Source organism: Phocoena sinus, chromosome 9 (assembly GCF_008692025.1).
Source record: "Phocoena sinus isolate mPhoSin1 chromosome 9, mPhoSin1.pri, whole genome shotgun sequence".
NCBI lineage: Eukaryota > Metazoa > Chordata > Mammalia > Artiodactyla > Phocoenidae > Phocoena > Phocoena sinus.
The window spans coordinates 92764132-92782145 of NC_045771.1; the positions used below are offsets into that span (position 1 = coordinate 92764132).

Here is an 18014-nt window from a genome sequence, read left to right on the forward strand (position 1 = left end):
AAACACGCAAATGCCAAAAACCATGCAGTGGAAGTGATCTTTAAAAGTACATACCATACACATACAGAAGGAAGAAATCTCTCCGGAGATTTCTGCAAAGCACACCAAGCTGGTGCATGTTTTGGAAATCTCTGGCTATTTAACCCTGTACAAAGAAGTCACTCTAGTTTATTGATTAAACACTAATTTTTACTACTCGCTAAATACATATTTACACAATAAACTTTAATGAATCCAGAGAAATCAGTGAATAGTTTGTATGTCACAAGTCCCTGAATAGAGGGCACATTTACATGCCAATGTTTCTTAAGCCTTTAACATAAGTAGGAAAAATTATAATGGCCTTTAATTTTATTATATTTTTAACTGAAGTAGGTGTACAGCAAAGTGATTCAGTTATACATATATATTTATCTATTCTTTTTCAGATTCTTTTCCCTTATAGGTTATTATAAAATACTGAGTCGAGTTCCCTGTGCTATACAGTAGGTCCTTGTTGGTTATCCATTTTATATATAGTAGTGTGTATATGTTAATCCCTAACTCCTGACTTATCCCTCCCCCTCTCCTTTCCCTTTTGGTAACCATAAGTTTGTTTTCTATGTCTGTGGGTCTATTTCTATTTTGTAAATAAGTTCATTTGTATCATTTTCTTAGATTCTACATATAAGCTATATTATAATGATCTCTGTCTGGCTTACTTCACTTAGTATGATAATCTCTACATCCACCCATGTTGCTGCAAATGGCATTACTTCATTCTTTTTTATGGCTGAGTAATATTCCATTGTATAGATATGTACCATATCTTCTTTATCCCTTCATCTCTTGATGAACATTTAGGTTGCTTCCATGTTTTGAGTACTGTTCACAGCATTATTCATAATAGTCAAAAGGTGGAAACAACCTAAATGTCCATCAACTGATAAATATTTAAATAAAATATTTAAATAATAAATCATAATTAAATATTGCTAAATAAAATATGATATATCCATACGATGAAATGTAATTTGGCCATAAAAAGGAATGAAGTACTGATACATGCTACAACATGGATGTACCTAGAACACTAATGAAAGAAGTCAGACACAAAGGCCACGTACTTATTGTATGATTCCATTTACATGAAATACCCAGAATTTATATGAAATATCCAGAACAGGCAAATTTATAGAGAAGTGAAATACATTAGTGGTAGCTTGGGGCTGGGAAGTGGGGGAAGGGGAATGTGGAGTAACTGCTAATGGGGACGAGGTTGGGATGATGACAATGCTCTAAAATTAGATTATGGTGATGGCTGCACAACTCTGTAAATATGCTAAGATCCACTGAATTGTACACTCTAGTTTTTTTGGCTGTGCCACGCAGCATGCGGCATCTTAGTTCCCTGACCAGGGATGGAACCTGCGCCCCCCGCAGTGAAAGCGTGGAGTCTCAACCACAGGACCGGCAAGGAAGTCCCTGAGTTGTACACTTTAAACTGGTGAACTTTATGGTATGCAAATTACATATCAATAAATATATTTAAAAATCTAAAAGAGATGACAATATCATTTGCATTGACCTGTGGACTCCTCTGGTTCTTCACTTCAAAATATCACACATATACTTTTATCAAGCTCAATATCCGAAGTCCTTTATACAATATACTAACCCTTTGGTGTGTGGTTTTTCTTTTAAATGATTTTAATCCAGAAATTCTAACAATATCATTCTTTTTTAACTTTTTCACCAGATGACCTGAACTGTTTTTAAGTTATATACACATAATTAAACATCTTTTTGTGCTTGGGAAGAAATGTCTACCCGTGCATTTCTGGAGAAGTGAATAGGAAGAAAGGAGAAAAGACAATGCTGTCTCTTAGAACAGTGAACACAGAAAAACTTGTCAAGCAGTCAGTGATAACCAAAAAGATGAACCAAATCTCTGATGTTCTTGCCTGTTCAGCATTCAGTGACTTCTACTTATTTTACTGCTATTCACAACGTAGTCTTTGTATAAATTCCAACTTCTCTCTATATGACCTTGCCCACACTACTCTGTCGTCCATATAATTGCTCATGTATCTACTCGACAAGCTTTGGCCCAAACAGCTACATTCACAAGGTCCTTCCTACAGATGTCTGTAAATGATGTCAAATGCTAAGTAGAAGGACGAAGAACATGAAATTGACACAGTTAACCCAGGCATCCTGCAGGTTGACAAGACATTCATGTAGCAAAACTACTGTGGCAAACTACATCAGACTATAGGTATCCTTCACAGTATAAAAGCAATTGTTAACCTCCACCAACAAGCTGATTATTAAGAACACACACCAACACAGGAAAATCCCAAAGTATGAGTCCACTTGGACATCACTCATATTATCTCTAATATGTTCTTTCATACCAATACCTTCAAAAAATAGGGGACAACTGTAAAATCTCTAACTTCTGAAATTGGAGAGCTAGAACTCAAAACTGCATCCCCACTAGGGAAGTACTTCAACCAAAGTGATTTATCAATATTTTAAGTTATCAACATTTTATGAGGGATTGCTCTTAAGAAGGCAACAGAGCTTTTAGAAAGCAGATACTCCAGCCCCAGTCAAGCCTTCAAATGAGTGCAGCCCTGGGCAAAAAATAGACTGAAATCTCACAAGAGACCCTGAGCCAGAGCCATACAGGAAAGTCACTCTTTAATTTCTGACCTGTGAGATAATGGAAGTTTGTTGTTTTAGGCCACTTAAACAAAAAAACACAGTGACTCAGCATTCTTTATCCCCACTGAGTTTTAAATAAAAATGCCTGGGTTTAAATTATACTGTCACCTACAAATTGGCACTGGTTATTTCCCTCTACAAGGATTAAATTATGAGCCCCAGCAGCTGCTTCAACACCCTCGGAAAGGAGTTCAGGGTGGAGATCAGCAATCAGGCACTCTGTGCTCTGGGGAAAAAAAAAAAAAACAAAAAAAACCTGGCAGAACAGGTCTTCAGATAGTTAGATATTTTCAGGAGCCAATTTTATGAGCCCAATTCTTGCATCTCCTCATATCTAGAAAAACACTAAAATCCTTCATGGTGACGTCTGCTCCTTGTGACTAGCAGAAACCTTCATGAGACTAGTAGAAAAATATGTGCAAAAAATGTGTACTTGACTGCATGTACTCCCCCTTCACCAAAATCACATATATCCTGACCTTCCCCCTACCTCTTTGGAGCAGTTCCTCAGAGCTATCGGAAATGTTATCTCCCGGGCTATAGTCCTCATTTTGCCCCAGATAAAACTTAACTCACAGCTCTCACGTTGTGCAGGTTTTTTTCAGTCGACAACAGCTAAGTGAATTCATGCTCTATCTCACATAAAATTCCCTAACTAGAAAAGTGCTTGGTAAAGAAATACTTTAACAAGAGGAATTTCAGTTACTCTTTCCTGAGGCCAACAAAGACAAGTAAGGTAGCTATTTCTTTCAGGAGTGAATTAGCTGCAGGTCTAAGATAGAGAAAGTTAGTTTAAATCTGTAATTCCCGCTGATTAATTCTATAGACATTCTATGAATGCCCTATCATTCTGTGAAGCTGCAGACCAAGGGAAAAAGACAGATAACTACTACAGAACATTCCAAATCATTTGGTAGCTGAGCCTCAAAGCAGCCATTCCATACCTATACCTTGCTATAGAAATACCGCACAGAGCCTTCTCTCCACTGATCCCCAAACTGAATATGAAATAACACTCAGAGTTCCAGGACAGTGGTAGCATTTTATTATAAAAATGGTTTCTAAAAAGATCCCTGGTGAATAAGAATAGAAAAATGAACTTATTCTATAAGCAGAGTCTTTAATTTTAGAATTTATCTACAAACATGTAAATGTACAGAAGGATTATTTTACTCTCTTATTTTTTAAATAGCACTAAGATAATAAATGCCAGGAACATGTCAGTAACAAAGAGCCGTAATTGTTCTAAAACTGTCTCAAGGCCTGCAGGAGATTTTCTACAACGGGAAAAAACACTAGTTTCCTTGCTCTTTTGTTACTGTTAAATGCTACTTCTTCTTTGTGGAAGGGACAATATTTCAAAGCACTAGGTGGTAGCTGGAGTAACATCTCTGTTTTTGCCCTACATCTACTCCAAAGGAATGTCAGTGAGAAGCACTGAGGCCACACCTCCCCCAGGAGGTGATGGTCTCCTGATTTCACTACATGTGCTTTCGCGAATTTTCTCTGCACAAAGAGGCAGACATTAAAAATACTAAAGATAAATTAAGGAGCAAACAGAACCCCCTCAAAGACGGCATGTGACGGTCAACACGCAGCGCTTACCTTCTTCCCTCCGGTCACAAACTGCTTGCAGCTGGATCTCACGAAATGCGGATGCACGGCGATGATCTGCAAGGGAATAAGGACCCCCAACAGTGGTTTAGGAGTCACAGCTCCAGCACAGAATGAAAGCCCTTTGTACGTTACCGGCAGCATGATCTAAAAATCAACCCGGTATCCTGGTAGGAAGTAATCTATGCAGGTAATATTCTGCACCGAGGATGAGTTTTGCTCTGGTGTGAAAAGGTTTCTTCTACGAAGCTGGGTCAAAGCTAAAAGATGAGCATGAACAGTTGTCGTTTCTGGCTGAGTGGGACCCTCTGAGTGGGCACCCCTCTTTAGAGACAGCCAAGGCAGTCAGTAGAGGCAGCGAGACGTCACAAATGTGTGTAACTGAATACATTTCATAGAAGAAACCCAGAGAAAGAACCCAACTATCTCCTTGTCCAGACGCCTTCCAGTGACTGAGAGCACCCCGTGGAACAGGGCTGGCGATGCAGCCTCAGACACTTAGCACAATTACATCTGCGCCCTAACAGCAGAAAGACAGCAGAGCGGCAGGACCCAGGAGTTCCGGAGCGCAGCATCCAGGCCGTTCCCTTTCACCTCCAGCCTCAGTTCCCGGCCCCCTGCTTCTCATCCGCTCTCCACGATCTCCTCCCAACCCTTCAGAAAGGTTGCTCTCAAGGCTGCTCCATCCTCACCACCATTTACTTACTTCACTTGCCAGTGGCATTTCTGAAGGTCTGGTGGCTGCACTCAGTGTAAACCCATCTTCGGGGCTCCCCTTTTATGGCTGTCAGCCTGCAGAGACTCTGCCTCCTTATTTTCTTATCCCCAGACCCATGTATTCATCAACTAATACACTGTGTTTTTTTCCAACCTAACAGAATATTTCTGGGCATTAAAAACAATTCACACAATTACACCTTCATAAAACTCCAACTAAATACATTCTACTCTCTTGTTAATTAACTAATACATTTCCATCCTCCAATGGAATAGATTCCTCTTCCTACACTGTCATTTTGAGGGCATTTAGCATGTGACTCCTCACTTCTCTAACCATTCCTCCTTCCCAGGTTAGCCCTTCTTCCCTTCCACACTTCCCTAATCCATCCTGGATACCAATGGAATCATTTGCATATTGTTGTCACACATTCTTAAAATCTCGTAGGAGAGTCCTCTTAGCTCTCTTACAGTGCACCATCCTACGTCACAGCTGCTATTCCAGACATCCCCACGCCCCTCCACCACATTACCTTACCCCTTTTTTCCCCTCCTGGTCATTGCCCTTGACTGCGGGTCCTTCACCGCCCAACGTAGCAACCCTTGGGCTTGGGCTTGGCCTCACCGGCGGGAGGCTGGAGGACTCATATCCAAGGTTTCTCTCCCTCCCAACACGACGGATCCCATCCCTTAGTGCCGCTCCACTAAGTTTTCCCTTTCTCTTATTTTTGATCTTTCCCCCCTGCTGACTTTTTACCATCAACCAAAACATGACCAGCAGAAATGCTCCTGGGACCCTGGCTTTCTCTCCGTCTATCAGATGAATTCCCTTCTTCATCAGGAAATTTCTTGGAAGAAGAGTCTACGCTGCTTGTTTTTACTTCTTCATCTCCCATTTACTTCTTGACACGTGGTGAGCCTCCTGCTACGTGTTTCAGTCCCCACCTCGTGTGATCTCTGCACTGCCTTTCCCACGATGCCCACTCCTTCCTTCTGGAAACCCTCTCTCCTTTGGCTTCCCTGACACCGCTCTCCTGGGTCTCCTCCAATCCCTCTAACTAATTCTTCTGAGATCCCTCACTGTTTTTTTTTTTTTCTCCCACTACCTTAATCTTTAAATTAGTGCTCCAGAATTATTTGACCACCAGTCTTCTCACTCTTCTTTTTTAAAATATCTTTATTGGAATATCATTGCCTTACAATGTTCTGTTAGTTTCTGCTGTACAGCAAAGTGAATCAGCTATACGTATACATATATCCCCATTATCTCCTCCCTCTTGCGTCTCCCTCCCACCCTCCCTATCCCACCCCTCTAGGTGGTCACAAAGCACTGAGCTGACCTCCCTGTGCTATGCGGCTGCTTCCCACTAGCTATCTATTTGACATTTGGTAGTGTATATATGTCAATGCTAACTCTCTCACTTTGTCCCAGTTTCCCCTTCCCCCTCGTGTCCTCAAGTCCATTCTCTACGTCTGTGTCTTTATTCCTGCTCTGCCACTAGGTTCATCAGAACCACTTTCTTAAATTCCATATATATGTGCATTAGCATACAGTATTTGTTTTTCTCTTTCTGACTTACTTCACTCTGTATGACAGACTCTAGGCCCATCCACCTCATTACAAATAACTCAATTTCGTTCCTTTTTATGGCTGAGTAATATTCCATTGTATACATGTGCCACATCTGACTCTTTAACCGGATAATATCTTTCAAAATGGTTTCATCTTACTCAGCTGTGGTTATCCATTTTGTGTTTTTAGGGCCAATCTCCATACTGAGGTCCATATTCATGTTTCCATGAATGTTTCCTACATAACATTTCCACCAGATGTGCTACAGTTATCTAGACTCAAGCCCAAACTAGCAACATCCTTCCTCAAACCATCCCTTATTTCCACTGATGGCATTCCCACACACCATTACCGAAGCAAGACCCTGGATCCACCCTCAGCTCCTCCATCTCTTATGACCCTCGGCCACGCCATCACTAAGTCTTAGTACGTCTACCTCCTCGAGGCTTTCCTGATTCATTCCTTCTACACCAACGTGAGTACTCACCATCCCTCTTTTCACTGAGCTCCTGTAACACCATTTCTAGAGGACAGCATTAGCCTTCTAAATTGTCTCCTGTCCCCAATCACTCTCTTGCTTACATCCCCCTGCACTGTGGCAGGGCTGGCTTTCTAAAACACACATCAGATCCCATCTCTCCTTCACCTGTTGATCAATAAATGTTTGAATAAACACCTGAGAAAGCTGAACGACCTCTTCCTTTAACAACTGTAATACCCACTGTAACGACCATGACTGTTGCCTGAAATCGGTCCTTCTGCCTTGGGTCTATCAGCTCTCACATCTAACACTGTTATAGCTGCCATATTACTTTTCCTTAAGCTTAGCTCAGTTTACACCACTTCTTTGCTCTCCAACATTCAATAATTTCTCCTTATCTACCAGACGGAGTCCAAATTCCTTAGCCTGAATACAAAGCCAGCGTCAATCGGCCCGTGCAGCTTTCCTGCCAAGTCAGTATTTTATGCACCATCTAAACTAGACTATTTGCCACTTCCTGAACACGATTTGAATTTTCTAGCCTCTCCGTTTATATTATACTGTTCTTCCACATGGGAAGTCAGCTTTCTCCATCAGCCCTGTATATTAAAGCCCAAACAACAGTCCATCTACAAAGCCATCACTAACGAGGACAGCTAGAAGTAACCTCTCTCAGTTTTAGATTCCTTAATACTGTTTTTACCTCTTTGAGTCTTTAATCACAGATTGTGTGTGTGTGTGTGTGTGTGTGTGTGTGTGTGTGTGTGTATCATCTAACCCACTACAACAAAAGATTCCTGAGGATAGACTGAGATCACAGTCACATAATATACATTCTGTGTACCTTCCCAGCATCAAATAGTATCTGGTACATTGGTTGAACAGATACTTACTGACAAAATTAATGCAACACTGGTAGTGTTCAAAGTATTGTAATCCTATTGCCTTTGTTGGGAAAATCCTTAGAAAAATTAAAACTTACTGAATACTTACTTTAATGGGACAGTCAAAAGTCTCATGAAATTCTTCTCCAGAATATAGTCCAAACACCTGCACCTAAAAAGTAAATGGATCTTGTCAGTTCACTGTGACGGTAACAAAGAAGGCTGCTGAGTCAGTGAGAACACATACTATCAATAAAAAAGTAGAATATGGGATTTCCCTGGTGGCACAGTGGTTAAGAATCTGCCTGCCAATGCAGGGTACATGGGTTCAAGCCCTGGTCTGGGAAGATCCCACATGCCGCGGAGCAACTAAGCCTGTGCACCACAGCTATGGAGCCTGCACTCTACAGCCTGCGAACCACAACTACTGAGCCCACATACCACAACTGTTGAAGCCTGCACACCTAGAGCCCATGCTCCACAACGAAGAGTAGCCCCCACTTGCTGCAACTAGTGAAAGACGGTGAGCCTACACACAGCAACGAAGACCCAACGCAGCCAAAATTAAGTAAATAAATTTATTTTTTAAAAATCTTAAAAAACAAAAGTAGAACACTTAGTAATCCAAAGCCCGTGTAATCTCTATTAAATATCCAATGAAAACAATTCTATGGGGGTGAAAACACACTGCTGAAATTAAATTTTTACAAGTATCTCATGGATACAGAGTTCCCTTTGCACATCACAAGTTTGTTTTATTAAATGGACATCAACTTTAAAAATGAAATAGATATGAACAGGTTACTAATACCCTTTTATGAACTTCCCATAGACTATTCCTAAAGGAATTATTTATTCCTTTCCTTGAAGGAAAAAGGAGCTTCTTTTTTTAGTCACAGATATATAAATCAACTGTGCAGATCAAAGTGGCAAGAGATTAGGTGAACTGCACTTCATTTACAGTCTTATCTTGAATCTATTTAGAGCGTATAAATGTAAGATTTAATTTTCTCCTTATCAGTGCCTCCCTTAAAGTTGTTTAATCTTAACCTTTTTTCTGAGTGGTTGACTTTAAAAATTGAATAACATACATATTCAATTGAGTAATGTACATAAACGGTACAGATGACAGATTCAGAGCTTGACAATTTTTTATGATACGAACATATCGCTGCAACCATGACCCAGGTCAAGAAGTAGAACCCAAGAAGCTCCCTTGTGTTCCTTCCCATTCATTCACACCCTCACAAACTAACCGCTCCTCCAAAATCTATCACCTTCAGTAAGTTGTGCTAATGTTTGAATTTTATATAAATAGAATCATAAACTATTTCACTGGCTTCTTTCACTCGACATTTTCTTTCTGATGTTTATCCATACTGCTATGTACGTACAGCAGGAGCTGGCTCTTTGTCATTGCCTTATAGTATCTCAATGTATGAATACATCATAATTTATGTATCCATCTTCCACTGATCATTTGGGTTGTTTCCAGATGGAGGCTATTATGAATAATGCTGCAGTGAAAACTCTTTCCAAATCTTTTGGTCCACTTATATACCCATTTCTGAAGAAATGGAATTGTTGAGTCATAGGTTATGCATCTGTTCACATCTAATAGACAGCCAAACGACTTCGCAAAGTGGTTCCAATCAATTTACACTCTCACAAGCACAGTGTACGAATTCCAGGAGCTCTCAAACACTTGGAACCAGCTATTAGGGGCACTTAGAACTATTTCCCAACACTTGAGATGTGTTCACTCTTTTTCTAGTCTCTAGAAGAATGGTGTTATTTCTTCTTTAAATTTTTAAGAATTCACCTGTGAAGCCATCTGGGTCCAATGGCTCTCTGTGAGAAAGTTTTTCATTATAAATTCAATTTTTTAAATAGATATAAAACTACTTAGAATTTTCCTTGCTTTCATCTTAGTAAGTTTTTTCTTTTTTTCTTTCTTTTTTTGGCCGTGCAGCATAGCATGCAGGATCCTAGGTCCCCGACCAGGGATCGAACCCGTGACCCCTGCATTGGAAGTGCAGTCTTAACCACTGGACCACCAGGCAAGTCCCCATCTTAGTAAGTTCTGAGTAGTTCGTGTGTGCAAGTTCCAAGAGGAAAATGTACTCATGTTATGATATCATTTGAGGAGATAAATTATTTCATTAAACTATAAAATCTTTAGAATATTCCACTCATTTTGTGACTGCTGTTTTTATACCCTTGTGCCAAGTATGTTACTTGGGTTCCAAAAACAGCACATGGTACAATGTAACATAGAGGGAATTTGATTTAATCAGAGGTAATCTGTTAAAATGTATTCTTGACATGGCAAATACATGCAGGCCCCACTACCACCTTGCTTCTCATTGTTCAGAGGGCATTGCATCACTGCTTTTATATGAATGTATACGCACAGGATGCATTGAACTTCTTATAAAATGGTGGTAGAGAAGCTCAAAAGAAAAGCACTGCGTTCAGAGTTTTACTCTATCCCAGGAAGTTGTAGTTGAATGAGCCCAACGAATCCAAGAAAACAGGGTCAAAATAAGACAAGTACTGTATCACCTGAATCTTAATAAATTAACAAGTGCTCAACTTATTAATGTTACATCAGTAGAAAGTCATGCTAAACTAGGAAGTTTACATTCTTCTAACATAAGCTACTTCTATGAATTCATTCTAACAATGTCGCTGACAACGTGGTCCCCTGTCAACTCTCACACTCCTACTACCAGCTTGGACCTCTAAATGCTTCCACGTGCTTTACCTCAGTGGGTCTCAGGCCAGACTGCACGGTTAGGATTCCTGGAAATTAATGGCCAGGTCCCACCCTAGACAAACTGAACTTTCTGGTGGGGTAAAATGACGTATTTGTTTTCAGGTGGAACGTATTTATTTCACTCATACCGTGGTCAACATCTAGCAATGTCTAGATGTTCCTCTTAGTTCTAAATTTATTTTCTAGCTGTAATTTGACTCACTTTTAACCAATGGGGAAGTCCCATGTGAGGCCCAGCATAATTTCTAGGCTAACATTCCAATCGGAAAGTATATTTCAATAACCTCTCCTCAGAGATGTGATGTCACTTCTCAGTCTTCTCCAGTTGTGGAGGGAACAACCTTCTGGAAAAGCTGTCTATTAAAATGGCCAGCGTCATTCTGGCTTTTTTAGAAATTTTATTCTGAATTAAACTATCCTTATGGATTTGAAAATGAGAAGAAATACCTTTAAAATGACATTTTTAAAGATTGATAACTGACAGTATGTAACTAGCAGTGACAATCTTGCTCTGCGTCATTTGGCCCTTATAGCAAGACAGCTAGGGATGAAAGCAAGCACCATTATGCCTGTGTAACAGATGATTCTGTGGAAAAATAAATGACTCACCTGAGGTTGTAAAAATCAAGAGTATTCCAAGCCCTATTCTTCTACACTCTTTCATTATAGGAGCTAGCCTAAAATTTGCAAATAATGAAGATATCTTTCTACAATATTTAAAGTGTAAGAAAAGTAGAATAGGGAAAAGAAAATCAAAAGCCTCAAATATTTGCCAAGCTAACATGAAAGGGAATGAATCAGACAACTCTACAACAGAAGTGGAAACTAAATGCAGCAGACAATTCATTCAAATGGATAAAGTTCCTTCTGCCTATAACAGGGTAAAGATAATTTTAAGGACAAAAGTTAAGTGATTTTTATTGCAGGGAAAAGTATACGAGCTGAAAACAAATATGAGCCCATCGAAAAAGACTGAGGGATCGGTGAGAAAATGAATACGAGAAATACTGTAAATCTAACGGCGAAAATTAAATTATGAATTTCCAGGGCTGTCCCTTTAAAAATCACAAATCAACAACAAAACAAACACACGAATCCATATGAAGACATAATAGTAGAGTGATAAGAAGGAATAAACAGAAGAGAACAAATTGCAGAAGTTCTTAGAAAACAGGCTGAAACTCATAACTACCCTTTAGAACTAGTGGAAGCAAAAATGTCATAGCGTGCCCGGATTAGGGGCTGGAGGGGTGTTTGCTGAAGGTGGCAAAGCCAGATTAGAACTCTTAGGTTAGTCTCTATTCGTACGTTTAACTGAATAACATTTTCCTCAACTGTCATTGTCTCCTTCAGTATGGAAAACACTGAGACTTCACAAGACAAATCTCGTAAACTTTACCAGTACAAGCAGGGTGAGTCGTAAAACCTTTGATATTTTGGTTTATTTCACTAATGTGACACCCAAACTAGTTGGTCAGAACTTAAAACTACTAAAGCTAGTAAAATCCAAAGCAATTCTCATTCATCTCCCCTCTCTCTCCCTCTTTGTCATCTTCTCAGTGATTAGCACTGAGAAACAATCCATTGAATGATTGCCTAGAAAGTTTGGGCTTTTAGGAAGCTTGCATCTGAGTTAAGAATCATATTTTTAAAGGTTAAAATAGAGACGATCCTTTTGATAATGGTATCCCCTATAGCAGCCCTGACAACCTCTCCCAACTTGTCACAAAAATACCTAGTGAAGACAAAGAGAAAATTCAGAACAATTGGTCTTAGAGTCAATCTACTGCAAAGTCTTGGAGGATTTCTCATTAACTACAAACCCACAGAGCCACAGGAGGACCACAAAACGTATGTGCTATGTGTTTACCACCACAAGTAAAGAAACCCTACTCTCATGAAACAATCAGGAAGGTGTATAAGCCTTCTCCCCTTTAGCATGGAATTCTATGTATTTGCAAACCAGAAAACTGGGCGATGGGCCATCTGACATAGAGAAACTGTGAATGAGGTGACCAGAGTTTTGGACAACCCTCCCAGCTATTACTTCATTGTAACAGCCTCTCTCAACCCCTGGCTTGCAAATAACAACAGGTCAAGCATTAGAAGAACAGGGGTGAACATGTAAACTGTCATTCCATCTAGGGCAGTGGCTGGAGGCACCCTCGCAGGGGAGATGGCAGGTTTTCATATTCTCCACCCATGGAGGGTGTCAAAGACCCAGGAGGGAAGATAGGAGAGGCTCCCAGTTCACTGGAGGAGCTGCCTTAACTGGATACCTCCAGTCAGGTCCCTATGTGAGCTGAAGGGTGACTCTACAACACCCAAAAGGATAACAAGCAGGGCCTGAATCTGTTTGCTAATCCAGGTTCAGAAAGAGCTTGTCTCCCTGTTCTGGAATGGATAAATGAGTAACAAAAATGCACACAAGGTCTATAAAAAGAATACTGCAGAACACAATTCCAGTGACTCAGAGGGAGAAAAACCATGCTTTAAAAAATGTTTTAATAGGGACTTCCCTGGTGGTCCAGTGGTTAAGATGCCATGCTTCCACTGCAGGGGGTGCAGGTTCGATCCCTGGTCGGGGAGCTAAGATCCCACATGCCGTGCAGCACGGCCAAAAAAAAAAGAAAAAAAATTTAATAGTAACCAGAAAAGAAAAAAACAAACTACAAAACTATTTGTCAACTTCAATAAGAAGAAGAGACCTCTATGAATCTGGAGCAAAGGATAGGACGACAATGATAATGATGATGGTAACAGCTGACGACTACTGTGTTTCTTCTATTCCAGATACTATTCCAAACCACTGACATATATTAACTAATTCATTTCTCTTAATGATTAATGAGGCAGGTACTGTTACTATCCCCCCTTTTATAGAGGAGGAAATAGGATGAAGCACAGAGAGGTTTGAATCACTTAGCTGACAACACACAGCTCAAATGTGGCAGGATAATTCCACTCCCAACCACTCCACCTCTAAGACTCTCTAAGACACACAAGGAGTCATAATTTTTGGTTTAAAAAATTAAACATAGATCAGGCTGACGTGAAAAGAAAATTGGGAGAGATCAAAAATCAGGAAAAACAAAAAGGCAAAACAGAATAAAAGTCTACTCCAGAATACTGGAAGCAAAGTACCTCAGCAAAGGGACCAAAACAAGAAGAGAAACTCTCCCTGACTACAGAGAAATGAGATGATAAAAACCATGAGAAAGCAAAGCACATGTGTAAGGTATATATGTGTGTGTGTGTGTGTGTCACAAAACATGACCAATTTTTCTTACAGTATATTTTCTTTTTAAAAAAATTAATTTTTAAAGATTTGAGTATAGCTGACTTACCATGTTCTGTTAGTTTCAGGTGTACAGCAAAGTGAGTCAGTTATACATACACATATATCCACTCTTTTTTAGATTCTCTTCCCATACAGGCCATTACAGAGTATTGAACAGAGTGCCCTGTGCTATTTAGTAGGTCCTTATTAGTTATCTATTCTATATATAGTAGTGTGTATATGTCAATCCCAATCTCCCAATTTATCCCTCCCCTTCCAACGTAACTCATAGCAAGATCTTTTTTTGACCCACCTCCAAGAGTAATGAAAGTAAAAACAAAAATAAACAAATGGGATCTAATTAAACTTAAAAGCTTTTGCACAGCAAAGGAAACCATAAACAAAACAAAAAGAAAACCCACAGAATGGGAGAAAATACTTGCAAATGAAGTGACCAACAAGGGATTAATCTCCGAAATATATAAACAACTCGTGCAGCTCAATATCAAAAAAACAATTCAATCAGAAAAGTGGGCGGAAGATCCAAATAGACATTTCTCCAAATGGCCAAAAAGTACATGAAAAAATTCTCAACATCACTAATTATTTGAGAAATGCAAATCAAAACTACAGTGAGGCACTGCCTCACACCGGTTAGAATGGCCATCATCAAAAAATCTACAAACAATACATGCCGAAGAGGGTGTAGAGAAAAGGGAACCCCCCCCAACATATATTTTCAAAAGAGAAGAAGGGTGGATAGGGCTTATCCATTCACCAACTTACCTTGAAAAGGTGAGTGAGGTACAACAAAACGGGAGGGGAAGAGGCCAGACTACAGATGGTTAGTGAAGGGTTAGCAATAAAAACACAATGAACTTAGAACTGCCCACACACCCAGCACTGGCTCTGCCACATTCCCTTCCAGGCCTTGCACTGTGCCCACTGCCCAGCTGAGGCAGTAGAGGGGCCGGGGGTCAAGCAACTTCCCTGACCTAACAGAGAAGAGTGGGAAAGCCGCCCAGGCAGGCGCGGTGCAGAGCCATGCTGTCAGCCTCCGCGCAATACCGCCTCCAGCCTAAGTATTATTGAGTTTCTCTGAAGAAATGAAAACACGTGGAACTGAAGCAATAATCAAAATCAGGACTGAAGTCAACTTTCCTGAAATGAAAACAATACTTCAGTATATGGATCAAAAGGACTTACCCTCTTCCAGACAAACTGAATGAAAATAGACCCAAACAAGACATTAACTTAGCAAACTGAATTGCAGGGGCTGTTCGTTGCCATTGGTAGTGTTGTTACTATGATGAGTCTGAGATCCAAGGCAGGACAGAAAAAAAATTAAAAAGCTTTTGTGAAACAACAAAAATAGGCTGGCCTCTGACATGTCTAGGAAAATAAAGGTTAGTCAGAAGGGAGCAAAGTCTCCAAAACTTTGAGAAAAAATAGTTCAACCCAGAATTCTATATTAAATTAATTCTAGTTTATGTATGAGGGCGACATAGGCAAGAGATCAGAAAATAAGGCTGGTATGTGCTTACGCGGAAAGTTACCTCAAAATGTATACCAGTAACACACACACACAAACGCGCGCACGCACACACAGTATCTGTGTGAGTGTGTTTCAAAATTTGAAACTCGAGGATAAATAAAAAGATTAGACCTGAGCACCAGCTGACTGAACAGAGTAAATTTTAAACAACTGTTAGAATTACGACTTTAAAACTGAATAGCAAAGGTTATCTGTGAAATGGAAGGTAATGATTTATCGAGGAGTCTTAATGCACTAAAGAAAGAAAACTCACAACAGCCACTGAAAGATGCACGAGATCTAGGTATCTGGAGCTGATCTTGCTTAATCATCTTTATGTTGCTATCATCACTAACGACTTTACTAGATCGCTGGATATTAGCGCCTCAATTTTCACAATCCTGACTAACCCACGAGGAGGGCTAGCTTACACACCCACGTGCGCTGAAATATTTATTTTCAATTCTATCAACGCTGATAAAATATATGAGAAAACCATTCTTTAAACATGCATCATGGGTCTACAACAAAATATGGCAGTGATAAATTTGACTAAAGTAGGAAAACAGAGGTGCTTGCCAAGAAGTGTGCCAGGAGATATCTGAGGGTCATCTCGTTATCCACCAGACACAGTAGTTAAAATATACTGCTTTGCCGCATCAAATAGTAATTCTTCAAAATTTAGAGTTCTGAAAATTCTTAGATGAAGTATCTTAGTATAAGTTCTTTTCCAATTCAAAAACAATATTCTCCTTCAACAAATTAGTTCAATTACATTGGCATTAATCCAGAAGGAATTCTTCCTTGCTTTTCAGAAAACAAAAATGAAGATGATCTTTCTTATAAATACGAAATGTTTCAAGAGTTTGGATAATTCTTCTCAATTTCTGCACATACCAACTCCTCCCTTACCTATCTTTGATGGTCTGGTTCAACTCAGAATTTCAGAAAATTTGACAGTGCTTTTTGAAAAGCATGAGTGTTCCAATTACTCTTACTAGACTCTTTGGGTAACATTAGGCTTAGATATATAAAAATGCATTCTTGTCTGTCAAGAAGACTTCATTGTTCTTTTGTTAACAGATTAAATGGGTATAAATCTTTTACACTGATTACACTGTTTTTAATTTACTTATCCTAATGGCCCATTGACTTTAGATCCCATAAAAAACATAAAATTAGATTAGGAAATCTGCTCTATGAAGTCCAGAATATGTAAGGTTCTGTAATGATTCTTAATGCACGCTCTTCTTCAACTGTTATTTTAGAAGAGTAGCTTAAATACTCTGTGCATTAGAATTTTATCATTGCAAACCAACATTGGAAAAGCCTTCCATTGACTGAAAAACAAAAGACATTCTTATAAGTGGAAAATCAATCACCACAACCACTAAATGTCACAGCTCAACCTCAGCAAGAAGCACTGATAATTGTTAGTTATACACTGCACAAATGATGTATGTCCTCGGTCGAGGAAGTAGGGGCCAGGTTTTTAGAAACTGTACATATATTGATTTTACATTTATTTAATGTGGCCACTGTAAGACACTTTATTCTTCTGATAAACTATGATTGCTTATCAAAAGATTCTATAATTCAAGAGAAACATTCATAACTGGTGTGTGAAAATGAAAACCACCAGCCCACAGAAATCATGCCCACAAAATCCAATTTTGTGGATTTATGGCAGAAAGGCATTAAACCACTGTCTTGCAGGAACTGCAGACCAGTTGCTGAAGCCTAAGTGGCACGGCTGTAATGATTAAGGTGACATGTCCCTCTGCCACAGCTGTTTATCAGCTTAATACTAGTTACATTATTGACATTCTTGTAATTATTTTTCCTAAGGCACATTTGCGCAAAATATATTTTACTTTAATTATGAGCAATCGGGAGCAAGTCTGATACCCAAAAAGAATAATCAGGGTTCTCCTACTGCAGGTATACAGTAGGCACAGTGTTGCTCTAGCCCTTGGAGTTGGTAACATCACAGCCCACAGAGCTGGAGCGCTGCTTTCCATGTGACCATGTAATCCCCGTACCTTGCCATCCTCTGAACACACGCCCATGTGTTCGCCACTTTCATCCAGGCTAATCTGATTTATCTTCACAGGACTCTATTAAAAACAAAAGAACAAACAAACATGGTAAACCTTCAGAAACATATATATCAAAAGTGAAATGCCTTGGCTTTTCGTAAAATGTGATACAAGCTGTCTATTAGTTTAGATGCAGGAGTCCAAGACATATTTTGCTTCTGCAAATGAAAATGGTAAAATATAGCTTTGTTCCCAGACACGTAATAAGCCCAGAAACCTAAGATTTCCCCAAATTACCTATTTCACGTACTTGAAGTCCCAGCTAAAAATGGTACTTTTCTTACCTGTTATGTACCTTTTCATTTGTTCTATTTACTCCATAGTCCTAAAATTCTTTCCCAGCC

The 18014-nt window shown here is 39.5% G+C and overlaps 1 protein-coding gene across 3 annotated transcripts in view; it reads right to left on the reverse strand.

Moving 5' to 3' along the window:
* VPS41 (VPS41 subunit of HOPS complex) overlaps positions 1-18014 on the reverse strand; it is a 193136-nt gene that overhangs the window by 90510 nt on the left and 84612 nt on the right. For all 3 annotated transcript variants that reach the window (XM_032643131.1, XM_032643133.1, XM_032643132.1), the window contains 3 exons: positions 17614-17688; positions 8088-8150; positions 4315-4380 (listed from right to left, as the gene is read on the reverse strand). In XM_032643131.1, the coding sequence (XP_032499022.1) occupies positions 4315-4380; positions 8088-8150; positions 17614-17688 (204 nt within the window). The remainder of the gene's footprint in view (positions 1-4314; positions 4381-8087; positions 8151-17613; positions 17689-18014) is intronic.